This window comes from Prionailurus viverrinus, chromosome C1 (genome assembly GCF_022837055.1).
Source record: "Prionailurus viverrinus isolate Anna chromosome C1, UM_Priviv_1.0, whole genome shotgun sequence".
NCBI lineage: Eukaryota > Metazoa > Chordata > Mammalia > Carnivora > Felidae > Prionailurus > Prionailurus viverrinus.
The window spans coordinates 72634096-72648672 of NC_062568.1; the positions used below are offsets into that span (position 1 = coordinate 72634096).

Consider the following 14577-nt stretch of genomic DNA (forward strand, 5'->3'; position numbering starts at 1 on the left):
TATGTATCTAGACTGATTAAGCTCAAAACTCAACCCCACAGTGTGATCTTCGGTAAACTACTTAAACTCTGGGCTCCAATTAATCATCTATAAAATGAGGATGTATGTAACAATGCATGTTACACTCTTAGAATAGTACCAATACAAAACAAGAACTACATATTTAAATATTAATTTTAATAAGGAAGAGAAAGCATCTGTGTTTGGCAAGATTATAATCAGCTCTTTAAGAATTATTTTCCAAGTCTAATTAATTTTTAATAGAATTGTAGTATTTTAGAGCTTTAAAATCCCTACAGATTTGGTTAACCAAATTTAGTTGCAATGTGTTTAAATGACTTGTTTGAGAGTCCCCAGTTAGGTAGTGGTCCAGTTAAGGAAATAATGTTCCTTTCCTTTCCTCTCTCCTCCCTACATATCTCTCTTGCTCTTTACCAATTAGTAATCACTCAGTTTATCAATATACATCACAGAATTTGGCATAGATAATTAGGAATACACTTTTCCTGATTTCAGCTCCAAAATTATGTACAATGTTGTCCGGTGAATTTTAGCACTGCTGTTCAAAGCAATTTCCTTTAAAGTTATTGAAACATCATTTCTTCTCACTAATTTTTCCCTTTAACATATTAGGACTCTATTAATCTCACTTGGCAAATAAATAACGTCTCTGGGGGAAAAAGTCTAAAGATTTGGGAGACTATAGCTCAGCATCAGGCTGTTATTCACAATGATCAAATAACACAATATCTAGACTGTAAGTGTGTACCTCTGTGTTAATAACATTTCTCATATACTATATGCCATAATAAAGAGAAATGATAAACACATATTTTATTATTTACACAAATGTGAAGCATAAATAGCTGAAATAGTCACATAATCTCAATTTTTTTAATCATAAAATATAATTTGGTTAACCATTTTGCAGGTTTAGAAACTGAGTTTCCCTCCTTCATTCTTTATTCTACTATCCCCAAAATAGAAAGCAGAAAAGATAGAAAGGAAGCAGTAGCATAACTATTATTTTATTAGTGGTGAATAACCAGATGCTGAATTTATTTAAAGGTTTTTTTTTTTTTTTTTAATTTTTTTTTTTTTCAACGTTTATTTATTTTTGGGACAGAGAGAGACAGAGCATGAACGGGTGAGGGGCAGAGAGAGAGGGAGACACAGAATCGGAAACAGGCTCCAGGCTCCGAGCCATCAGCCCAGAGCCTGATGCGGGGCTCGAACTCACAGACCGCGAGATCGTGACCTGGCTGAAGTCGGACGCTTAACCGACTGCGCCACCCAGGCGCCCCATTTAAAGGTTTTTAAAGAGAAATGAAATGGGGTTTAGTGAAATACTGCACACTGAGGTACTCATTTGAACATGTATTTGGGTAAGAAGATGCAGCTTTTGGTAGAGAAGAGACTATTTAAGCACTCATGCTGGTTTAGACTCTGCACAAGGAAGCATGTTCCATCCTGTACAGCCTATGGAACACAAACAAAGCTATTTTTAAAGGATAAGAATAAAAAAAGAAAATTCTGCTTGATATGGGCAAGTGGCTCATTTTGCTGCCAAAGATCCATTTACCAACAAGTATTGGAATCAAATACTTTAACTTGTGCTTAAAGACCTATATGCCAGGAAGGGAATAGTTATTTTTTCCCCTTTTTTCTTAATCCTTTTTCATAATCTTCACAACCTGATAAAACTCCAAGCTTCCAATTATAATAATTGGTGTAATTTTTTTTTATCTTTCCTTTTTCTTTCATTTATGTTTAGGACAGGTCAAAATAAACAATGGGGCAAGATGTTTTAAATGTTTCAATTAATGCTCTGTTTTCATTTCATCTCAACAGACCACAAGGGAAGTGTGGTAAATTATCTTCTGAACCATTAGGAGGTAATATGATATAAATGCGCTATTTTCTCCAATGAATATAGAGTCACATACTCTACCTAAGGTGGATTTTTTTTCTTTCAAAACCAACACATATCATAACTTAACACGAATAGATGGGAATGTTGAACAATTAGAACATTCCAAAGTTCAACTTTTTCTATCAAAGTCTTTGTTTTTCACATAAATTTGACCCCTCCCTGTGTTTTGTGTTAATATCTCCTATTGTAAAGAAGTGTCTCACAGGATTTGCGAGTATCTATCTCTGTTTCTTTCCTCCAAAGTAAAAATGTATTTTCATTGCACTGAGAAAATCAAATAGAGAAAATCTAACAGATAAAAATTAAGAAATATATTCTTAGCTGTTATTAAATAATAGGAAATATTGTCTTATATTTGGATAACATTTTATAGGATAAAATAAGTGTTTTTTAATTATACTTACTAGAAGAACAATTATTAGAGTTAGTGATAATTTTTTTGGGGGGGATTCAAACTGGCAAAAGATATCAAAAATATTAAAATGAATTTCATCTTCCTCGGTTGCATAATTCTAAAAAGACCACAGTATATGCAAAAACTATAGATCAGAAAACATAATTGGCAAAAAATAATGTGTAAAATAACTCTCAACTGTCTTTGCAAAAAATAAAGGAAAATCTAAGTAAATAATTGAGATTCTAGCAGCCACTCCAATTTTTACTTGGAAAAAAAAATGCCATGGGCAAATACTAATGATATATCAATTTTTTAATATTTAATTTTGAGACACAGAGAGAGAGAGAGCCTATGTGAGTGGGGGAAGGGCTGAGAGAGAGATGGACAGAGGATCTGAAATGGGCTCCATGCTGATAGCATCTAGCCCAACACGAGGCTTGAACCCACAGCCGTGAGGGGATGACCTGGCTGAAGTCTGACACTCACCTGACTGAGCCCCATAATATATCAATTTTTAAATTGTGGAGAAACATATCTGAAAAGAAACACTCTAGAAGGAAATATAACAAAATACTTCTGCTTCTCTATACTTCCAGATACTTGTCACATTTCTTTAGCAATGCATATGTTTGTGATGTATATTATCAGAAATAAGTTTTAAATAACTCCTTTCAAATATATTTCTCATTTAATATTTTAGTACGTCATGAGTTAAACAAGAGAGGGAGAATAATTTTCCTTTTATTATTGAAAAGAATGGGTAATTTCCTTATTGGAGTAGCTTTTAAATAAAACCCAGATCTTCCAAAGCCAGCTTCAATGCTTCTTCAATGATATCATTCTAGAAGGTTACAGGAAATAATATATGTGAACATCTTATGAGTTTTTCACAGTAAAGGAACAGTAATTATAATCTGAGAAATTATTAATAATGTTTAATTTATTTGATCTTCTTTATAAACTCCTGATTCCAATTGAGAGAAAAATTAAGCTATAATATCAGACAAATGTTAATAAAAAGGGATATCCAAGTAAGTAAAATATGTAAAGAATAAAACTCATCATTATATCTATGTTTGATTTATTATGATAGCAAATATTAGAAGAAAATCTAAAACTCTTTGTTTTACTTTAGAAAGATATTGAGCATGGTACTCCACGTAAGGATGAAGTCATATTAAGAATATTAATAAGGACAAAATGTAAAAGAGTCCATAAGGCAAGACACAAAAGATAAAGAAAGTTATACAGACTTGATAAATTACTGGTAGTTTTTTTTTTTAATGTTTACTTATTTATTTTTGAGAGAGAGAGAGAGAGGCAGAGAGAAAGAGAGAGAGAATCTCAAGCAGGCTCCACACTGTCAGCACAGAGCCCAGTCGGGGCTTGAACTCACAATGACCTGAACCGAAATAAAAAGTCAGACCCTTAACTAACTGAAGCACTCAGGCACTCCTCACTGGTAGGTTTTTAATAAATTAATAATCTATTTTAATCAACGAGAGATTAAAGTAGAATCTAATATCTTTATAACTTTATTATTTATTTATTGAGGACTTATTGAGGATTTACGACAGGGCATAAATTAAGAGACTAAAACCATCAATAAGATTAAAGCCAGATTCTTTTCCAGAAGCACATAGCACTCTAGCTGTTGACATAGTCTAACTCCTGTGCATCAACACTCTGGCCACTTAGGCTGGCCTCATTCTCTTGTCTAGCATACACATGGCCAGTGCCAGTGGGCCACATCAGGGCAGAATCAGCCAGATTCATCGTTGTATGTACAGAACCTAGCACAGTGCTCAACAGTGTGACGGCATGTGCATTTGCATATGTAACCTAACTCATTTTAATAGTCTGAAGCATATCAAGTCGAAAATTACATGTACTGGAAAAAGGCATGCACCCCCAAACGAATGAAATCATTTGGGAGATTATCTGCACTACCAGATAACTTTTACTACAGGTTGCCTATTCCATCAGGTAATGCAGATGCATATTCATACTGGGTTAACATGTTTGGTGAGTTTCAAACTCAGGTATTTCTTAGGCAGTAGCTTGGAAGTCAAGGTCACAAATTTGTTTATTTATTGTTATTTTTTTTAGGTTTATTTATTTATTTAGAGAGAGGGAGGGAGCATGAGCAGTGGAGGGGCAGAGAGAGAAGGGGACAGAGGATTTGGAATGGACTCAGCAGAGAGACCGATGCAGCGCTCAAACTCATGAACGGTGAGATCATGACCTGAGCCAAAGTCAAACACTTAACTGACTGAGCCCCCCAGGCACCCCAAGGTCACAAATTTAAAAGATTTATAGTTGCAATAAGCATATTTCTCTGACTTTTGACTGGGACACAGGTACCAAAACATTTCCTTAAGTATAAGAATGATGACAAATGGACACTGATCCTCAGCCTCTGAGTCAGGAACACACAAAAAATAGAGGTGGGGCACTGGGCTAACCTTTCAGGCCATTTCTAAAGGGTGGCTTCTACTTAACTCCACCGGATGGTGCCAAGTAGGAATACAGGACCATTGTAGCAAGATCTTCTGACTTTTCAAGAATAGCTAAAAATTCATATATTTACTTAGAACATCTCATTTTTAAAACATTGGTATTTTTTTTAATGTAAAAAACTATGTACGCCAAAAAAACACATCTACAAAGCATGTCTGACACATAAGCTCCCCGTTTATGACCTCTAGTGTAACAATTTGATTACCCTATTGTTGCACATATAATTGAGATATTACTGAAAAGTCACATAATAGGACTACTGAAATGTCAAGGACAGTTTACTGATTAAAGAAGACCGAATGTTCAAGATTATGTGTGCTATTATTCCGTACTCATAATTTCACAAATACCAAGTATTTTGCAAACTCCACTTAATATCCAAATGAAAATACCAAAGCCCAGAGGTGACAGTAGAATAATACATATAACCATTATAAACTTTACTTTAAATGTGGTACAACTAAGCTTAAGTCATAAGTTCAAGTTGGTTCTCTATGTATGCAGATGCATGATTGTATTTCTAAATGATGACTAACTAGCCAATTATAGTCACTAGAAAGTTCTGTCACAGCTGACATTTTAAATGAAGCATTCTGCTAAGAAAACTAAAATTTCAACCCCATTTTAATCACTGTAGCTATTCAGAATTCCGTTAATCAAGTAGGAAAAAAAAATGTGTCTTCAACACCTTAGAATGATTTATCTGTTTGTACGAATGTGAGAAAAATGATCACGTCTTCAAGTAATAGATTACAAGTACAAAGAAAGTTCACATTACAGCTATGCTGATGAAAATTACCTGCAGGCTGTTACAACACAGCCCATGAATTAATTAACCTTTTGCCATAAAAATTTGGAAACTTCAGCAAAGACTGAGGTTTCTCTGTTTCTCTTGTTCCAGCTCCCTCAGCATTTTAGAAAGTGAAATATTGTGCCGTTACTGAGGCAAATAGATAAAATATTCTTAGATTTTTATTGGGTCTCCATGTTACGACAATAAAAGCACACAAATTGTGGTTAAAACATTGCAAGTTGGATGTTTCCTTTTTTGTCTTAATTAATGAAAGATGAAAAATAATGGTCAATTTCTATGTAGATCTTTACCTTTGTGAATGATATCAGTATTTTCTTACTATGAATGTTGGCTACCTCTTAGTTATCTACCTTTTGACTTCGTAAGAAAATAAGTTAAATGAAGCATGTCTTTTGCCAAGGCACTTAAGAAAACAATGAGCACACTCACATATTCTTTAAAATTCATTAAAACATTTTTTAATGTTTATTTATTTTTAAGAGAAAGACAGAGTGTGAGCAGGGGAGGAGCAGAGAGACAGGAAGACACAGAATCCGCAGCAGTCTCCAGGCTCTGAGCTGTCAGCACAGAGCCCGACACGGGGCTCAAACCGATGAACTGCAAGATTATGACCTGTGCTGATGTCGGATGCTCAACCGACTGAGCCACCCAGGTTCCCCTAAGCTTCATTTTTTAATGAATAAACACATTATGTTTGAATGTACTGGCCAAGTATTTTGATAGTTTTCACATGGAATCTGAAGCTGAAAAATCAGCTAACACTAAATGAAACCATGATCTGGGAAAACAGGATTTCTAATAAACAATGGTAAAATGAGCAACTCAAGCTGTTGCTCAAGCTGTTAGGAGCAAGGATCCGTAAGACTTGGTGAATGTGGAGATTACAGCAAGACTTGAAGATCACTAAGTTACACTTTAAATATTGACATAATAACTTCATGTCTTCATGCAGTTGTTTGGAGGCACATTTTATTTTTCCCTTCCATGTAGTAATATCTCAAGAGGATTAGCAAGCACAATATTTAACTCTTCTGTAATAAACAGAGCTGTTCTTTTCCATGAGCCAATTCTTAGAGTTAGTTTTAATTCATTAGATAATTAGTCTTGCCAATGGATAAGTCATTTCTTCAGTAGGTTAGAAGACATTCTTGTTTAGATAATGGTTTATACATATTGTTTTGGGGCTTTTCTCTATTGTTCAAACTAAATCATGATTTTCCCAATTCATTTTTTATTATTTTTTTTTCTTTTTAATATTTTATTTTTGAGAGAGAGAGAGAGAGAGAAACGGAGTGAGTGGGGGATGAGCAGAGAGAGAGGGAAACACAGAATCCAAATCAGGCTCCAAGCTCTGAGCTGTTAGCTCAGAGCCCAACACAGGGCTTGAACTCACTAACTGTAAGATCATGACCTGAGCCAAAGTCAGACACTCAACTGACTGAGCCACCCAGGTGCCCCCCAAATTCGTTTTTAAAGAGCTAAATCAGTGAACTCCCTCTACAATATATTGTTAGGAAATCAATTGTTGGTTGCAGATAAGAGGTACACAATAATATAGTAAAATAAGAAGGCGGTAATTTTGTGTTAATAAAGTGAGTAATGCTTATTTAAGCAACTAAAGATGCATACGGTATTTCTTATTTTGTATTAAGAGCAAACACATTTATGAATAAATACTTCATATTAAGTAGCTTTTTAAATTAATTTAGTACAAACAATAAATATTTCATAATCATTAATATATTAAAATTTTCCAACTGGATCTTTCTTTTGTATCTATAAGGAAGACAGCTCTTTGAAGTTGGTAAATTTAGAGTATTTGCCAAAACATTTTTGGTTATTTCAATTTTGAGAATAACTCTATTATAAAGCATACGCATTTAGCTAAGATATATATGTACCTGAAGCATCAAGGCTAGCACATATCTATCACATAGAAAATTCACAGTAAATATATTTTGAACATAAGAATATACAAAGTCTCAAGAGAAATTCGGCACTTCTGCCAATAGTTAAATTTGCCTGTGTTAATTTAAACTAAATTTAAATACTGTCATTGATTCTTAGATAATTATGTAAGCGGTGATAATGTAAATGAGTATATGAATAAAAGGTATATGCCTTTAAAAGACTTAAAAATGAGCACAAATTCATAATACTCCTTAATTATAGGAAAACACATGCTATCCTTTGGAAGATATGAGCTACGTACCTGACAGGTAATGTTCTATCTCCTTTTCTCCTATCCATTTCTCTTTGGGGAACAGGATACCAACGGAAATTCAGTTTCCAGTTAAAGCCCCCATAAGTCATGTCTGATCCAGCCATATATTCAAAGGTATCATCACTAATCACATCAATGATGGGGCATACAACTGTTTTCCTGCAGAAAAATCAAAACCAGTTTACATATAAATAATAATTTAAACACTACATTAGCTTTTTCAAACTCAGTATAGCTGACTAGTTGCAATTTAATCATCTTGTGACTTTAATATGATTTTATTTTAATTTTATCCTTTCTCTCTGTGGAATCATTTCCTTTCACTACATCCTCTTTACAGTCTCTACTTCATTTTATCATTTATAATCTAATCAAATGTACTAATTGGTCTTCAAGCTGATTTCCAAATGCATTCTAAAGTACTAACTCAGCAGGATGAACGTGGTCTATTTTTTATAAAACCTCCACCAACACCATGATTAGTAGAGCTGCTTTGATATTATGCATCATTTTAGCTAGGGCCAACTGAAAAACAATAGCATTCAGGAAGCAGAGAGTGGATGATGGCAAATTAGACCTGGTATTTTGAATCTGAAAGGGGATAAGTTAGTTTAAAAAGATAGTTTTAAGAAAAAAAATAAACTTCTTTTCATGGGAAAATACCTGCTGGAAAAAAACAAATAAAAATCAACAAACAGAAACAGTAAAAATCATGAACATCAGTGTAAGTAAATGTTTCCTCTGAAAGATATTAGGGACTCGACAATTTCTAAGTGTGTCCTTTCTAGATCTTGGAATTTACTGTAAACAATCTGTGTATTTTAAAATAGGGAAAGATAAGCAACTTAAGTTTCTGGCATTTTATCTCATGACCCATTTCTTAAAGTTAAGAGGAAGAGACAGGAGATTTGGTGTTCTCGATGGTGGCTTTTTAGGGTAAGAGACTTTCACCTTGAGAGAAGATTAGATATTCTATTAATCCATTTTGTGCTTTCCTCAGTCTTCCTCTACTCCTGGCTTATATGTTGCATTATGGGATCAGTCTGTCATCTCTACAGCAAATGTTAAGGTCTACTCAAGTTTGCTTTGCTGGTAGCTAGTTCTGGAAACCAGAGCTTATTTTTCATATTTACTAGGTGGTAAATATACAAATATGCTTTTGAATAGCCCATAAATGTGGAAAGCAAATAAATGTTGTCCATTATTTATCCTGGTTTTGCAACACCAGTATCACTAACATTCATTTTATTTTATTTTTTTAACATTTATTCATTTATTTTGAGAGAGAGTGTGCATGTGTGCATGTGAGTGAGAGAGAGGCAGAGAGAAGGTAGGGAGAGAATCCTGAGCAGGCTCCAAACTGTCAGCACAGAGCCCAATGCAGGGCTTGATCCCATGAACTGTGAGATCATGACCTGAGCCGAAATCAAGTGTGGGACATTTAACTGACTGAGCCATCCAGGTGCCCCACTAATGTTCATTTTTCAATTAGGTCTTCTGTTTCACACAATTAGCCAAAGCCTAGAGTTCTCTGAAATCAATAGGATTTATCTAGTCTTGGAAACATTTCTTGGTAACTCTGGTCCCTACAAAATGAATACCTTTCTTCATTAAGTTTAATGACTTAATTTTTAGGGAGGCAAAATTAGATCTACTAACTTTGAATAGGACTTTATTATCTAGTTGTGGCAACTTTAGAACTTATAAGATGGACAAACATTAGAGTTCACTATATGAAAGTGCAATCTAAACATGTTACATTAAAAAATAAATGATCTATTCTTGATGATATTGAATATTGCATAAAAAATTCAGTAAGTTGAATATGAAACACATGTTTTAAAAAGCAGCAAAATGTATGAAAAGTTGCCAGGAAGTGCATTTAAGATGCTCTCAGTTCATTTTACTTTGCCAGTCTCACCCTCCTGTGCATATTGGACAATACACAGACTGGAAAATGTTACTAGCTGTATACAACACTCAGCTGAATAAAAGGTTCCCACTGCTTTCTTCAACCGCTATGGCCCATTTTACTAACAAGCTCCATCTATCTTCCTGGCAAGTACCAAATCCTGATGTAGCTGGACTAGCTCACACTAAGCAGCCCCTGTCTTGGATGTTTAATTAAAAACTTCAACTCTAAGAAGACCTTTCTACTGTGGGTGAAATGACTACGCAAACAAGGTGTCATAAGATGCTTTGTTATTATATCAGAGAGCATTCGACATAGGTGACTTCATTAGGTGCTTAAGAATTATAATCATTTATCATCAATGTTTATGAATATCCACAAAAGAAGCTTGTACTTGGCTGCATCATCATCAGAAAGAATTGCAGGTAAGTATGAGGGTTCTTAATTTCTATAAAGTATTATTCAAGTTTTCGGATTTTACAATTTGTGTATACAGATTGACAGCATCGTTTATATAATTAAAATTCTAATAATTTTTTGTATCATGATTTCATTCCAATGGAATGTGTGAGTGTGTGTCTTCATTTTTAAGATCCTCTAGGTGGTTTTGAATAAGACATTGAATAAAGGCAGTGAACTAGTAGAGAGAAGACTGGTCTAGGAATGGGAAGAATTGAACTGTTGTTCCCACCACTTCCAATAACTAACTGGGTCAAGCTCCTTCACTTCTTCATCCTTCCCTATTACTAGGTACACACAAGAACATTTACATTGCCTACCTCATGAGGTACTTGTGAGGATGAAATCAGGTGTTTTGAAATGTATTTTATAAAATATGGCACCATTTCAGATTGGACTCAGTTTCATCACCTTACAAAATGGAATATTCAACACATTTTTTACTGTTTGGATTATTGACTATTTCTTAATCAAATATTCATATTCAGCATGAATAAGCCAAGGTGTTTATTCAGTGGAGGAGGGGTGCTCTTTAAAAGCTAGAAGGGACAGCTGGGTGCCTCAGTTGGTTGAGTGCCGACTTTGGCTCAGGTCCTGATCTCAGGGTTCGTGGGTTCGAACCCTGCACCAGGCTCTGTGCTGACAGCTCAGAGCCTGGAGCCTGTTTCGGATTCTGTGTCTCCCTCTCTCTCTGCCCCTTCCTGGCTCATGCTCTGTTTCTCTTTGTCTCTCAAAAAATAAAGAAACGTTAAAAAAAATTAAAGCTAGAAAATGAATCTCAAAAAGCAATTTACAGAGAAGTTTTGACTGGCACCTGGAACTGTCCTAACAGGCCAAGTCAAAACCCAGGCATATGTAACACATGAATTCTTACCTGTCTTCTTTTATTCTCGCCAGCAAGGGCTCCAGCCATCCTAACGTGCACTCACAGTGTGCATCCAGAAAAGTTATGACCTGCCCTTTTGAAGCGGCTGCTCCTCGAAGGCGGGCACGTATTAGCCCAGAGCGTTCTTCCATTCTAATAATTTTTACTGGCACCTCTAAGTTTTTCACATAATTCTCTAATGTCAACTTGAGAAAATCTGGAATGTGCAATAAGAATTGATAAAGTTTTGAAACTATTTTAAGACATAGCAGAAATACTACTACCCCAGATGGAATTCAGCAAACAGAAATGGTAGCAGACTTCTATCAACATGTTTTTGTTTTTTTTTTTTTGGATTAGGTGAAATAGATATGTAGAGATTTTTATCAGTAAATCTGGCAAAGATAAGGACATTATAGGACCTTAATATACCAGACTCTAATTTAGAAATTGGGCCACATTGACAAACAGAGACTTCTTAATTATAAGTTATTTCACTTTTACCTGCACTTAAAACAAAACAAAACAAAACAAAACACGATAGATGTCCAAAAAGTCATACTAAGGCTCAATCATTTGATTGTTTGAGTTGGGAAAAAAATAAACACTTTTGAAAATTTTTTTGGCTGATTTCTTAGGTTAGTATGGACCAAATGGAATCATGGGAGAAACTGGAAGAATTAGTTTCATATTCCTGGAGTTCCAGGTACAGTGATGAAAATTTGACAGGTGATTTCAGGACTCATGTAATTACAAGGAAAATACAGATCATTGCCAAGCTATCTTTTTGACCATAATAAAGTTTTCTATTAAGAAGGAAAAATAATTATACCTCTTTCACTGGCATCATCTACCAAGATGACCTCAGAGAGCAGATAGCGTGGGGAACGATTTATCACACTGTAAACAGTTCTAAGGAGAGTGCTCCAAGCTTCATTGTGAAACACAATGACTACGCTTGTGTTTGGAAGTTCATCAGGGTAGACCTTTGTCTTGCATCTGGAAAAGAAAGATGACAGACATGTTAATAAATTCATTTTTCATTCTGATCATTGTAATAAAGAATATCCATGATAACACAACTTTAGACTTGATAGCCCCTTACTAAGGAAGCATTTCATGATTATCTAAGATAATTTTCCTTTTTAAAATGCTTTGAGTAATTACTTGGCATTTTGAAAATTAAATATGCATGGTTACTAATATTTTATCTTAATTCCTGTAGGGAACAAAGCAACATGATTTCCACAAGGCTAAGAAAGCTAAAATAACATTCTGAGACTTTCAATAGAAGTCTAGGGTACAACAGGGACATATGAATTCATTGACTGGATATAATTTTATTCCTTGTTTAGAAAAAAGATTATCATATAGCTCAAAAAGTCATAAGAACATGAACAGATATATGTTCCCAGGGTTTTAAAGCATGTAAAACTGAGATTGTTTTTCTGTTCCAAAATCGAGGCATATGTGTTTTCCATTCAGTTTGAGAATACTATAAACCATGTCTGATTTGAAGGAAAGGTTTAGGGGCTAGATTTACTTTGCAGATTCCCAATTAGTACTCTATAATCAACACTGGAGATGAGGAAAGGGAATAGGCTACCAGCACTTCCCAAAGTGTGATGTGCATAGGAATCACCTAGAGATTTGTTAAAATGCAGATTCAGATTCAGTAAGTCTGGGGTGCAGCCTGAGATTCTGCATTTGTCTTTTAAAAAAACTTCCTAGTGATTCAGATGCTGCAAGTCACACAGACTGGCCATAATTGTCATTACTTTTAGAACTTGATGTTTTGAGAAAAACTTTTAATTTTTCTTAGAAATCCAAAGAAGCCCAGATTTAAGTATTTGAGCAATCTAAAAAGATGCATTTGCACTCTCCCTCTCTCTCTCTCAAAATAAATAAATAAATAAACTTAACAAAGGTTTAAAAGGGGCATCTGAGTGGCTCAGTTGGTTAAGCGTCCAATTCTTGATTTTGGCTCAGGTCACAGTTTCTGAGTTCAAGCCCTGCATCAGGCTCTGTGCTGTCAGTGCCTATCACTCGCTCTCTCTCTCTCTCTCTCTCTCTCTCTCTCAAAATAAATAAACTTAAAAAGATACAAATGGATAAATGGTATGTGTGGTGCTCTAGTGATCATCCCAAGTTCAACATGTAGATGGTCCTTACCCCATCAACTTGTCAACATTCAGATATTTAAGTCATTGTAATTATAATATTATAAAATTACAAAAGTCATTAAAAAATGCCATTTGGTATATGAAATAGGAATGGAAGCTTATTCACCTTAGGTGATTGTTTCATGTAAAATATTCTAAGGAGCTAGAGAATTAAAATCATCCCATAAAATAAAATGAACTCAATGCTTCCTGCCACTCCTGAATGATCTAATATATGACACAAATAAGCATTGTTAAAATTAGTCTCCTTCACAGGTGAATGAAAAAAATTCAATAAAATGGGGGAGGTAAGGCATATAATTAAAGACATACTGATTGTATGCCTATTGAGACTTTAATCATCTTTTAAAATGGTCTAAAATATCATCTACGCAGTGAAGCCTTCTGCAATGTAGTCAGGTAAGAAGGTACTATACCAGAACTATGACATTTTTCTGCATATATTTGGAAATAAATTATCATCCATACTATAGAATATATTGTGTATTGAGGAAAATCAAAATATAATGGGAAAAAGTACTTTGATCTGCAGTCTTCTTTTCCCATTCTGGTGGCAAGATGGAAATGGTTTCTATATTTCTCATCAGCATTTGACTTGGGCATCCAGGAAGCCTATCGCTAAATGAATTCAGAAAGCCATCTTGGTAAATCAGAAATGTTTTCTCCACGATTTTCCTCAAACCTCCATTTTTCTGCCTCAACGAAATAGCATGCTAAGCAAAAAGTATGGTAAAGACCATCATCATCAACATCATCATCATCAATAAAAAATAAAACTAGAAAATCAGGCTGAGAGCAGTCCAACAGTCAACAATTATTGGTCTAACACAAGGAAAAGTGTTTATCTGTAAGGGCTATCATTGGAAAAACAGTGATTTCTTTTAAGTTAACTTTTTTTTTATGTTACATAAGCATATATGTTGTATGTTTTGTACTCTAAATGCCAACAAAGAAAAAATGGATGAGACATTTAGATAACTCTAAAAAATTTTTTTTTAATATTTTTAATACTTATTTTTTTTTGAGACAGAAAGAGACAGAGCATGAGCAGGGGATGGGCAGAGAGAGAATGAGACACAGAATCTCAAGCAGGCTCCAAGCTGTCAGCACAAGCCTGATGCAGGGCCTGAAACCACAAACCGTGAGATCATGACCCAAGCCAAAGTCGGACGTCTAACCGACTGAGCCACCCACGTGCCCCTTAAATTTTTTTTGTTTATTTATTTTTCAGAAAGAGAGACATAGTGTGAGTGGGGGAGGGGCAGACAGA

The 14577-nt window shown here is 34.6% G+C and overlaps 1 protein-coding gene across 1 annotated transcript in view; it reads right to left on the reverse strand.

Annotated features, from left to right (window-relative positions):
• The window catches only part of GALNT13 (polypeptide N-acetylgalactosaminyltransferase 13), a 474931-nt gene that overhangs the window by 212607 nt on the left and 247747 nt on the right, over positions 1 to 14577 (reverse strand). The window contains exons 3-5 of the mRNA XM_047871401.1: positions 11957 to 12123; positions 11134 to 11341; positions 7877 to 8047 (exon numbers count right to left, since the gene is read on the reverse strand). Of these exons, the coding sequence (XP_047727357.1) occupies positions 7877 to 8047; positions 11134 to 11341; positions 11957 to 12123 (546 nt within the window). The remainder of the gene's footprint in view (positions 1 to 7876; positions 8048 to 11133; positions 11342 to 11956; positions 12124 to 14577) is intronic.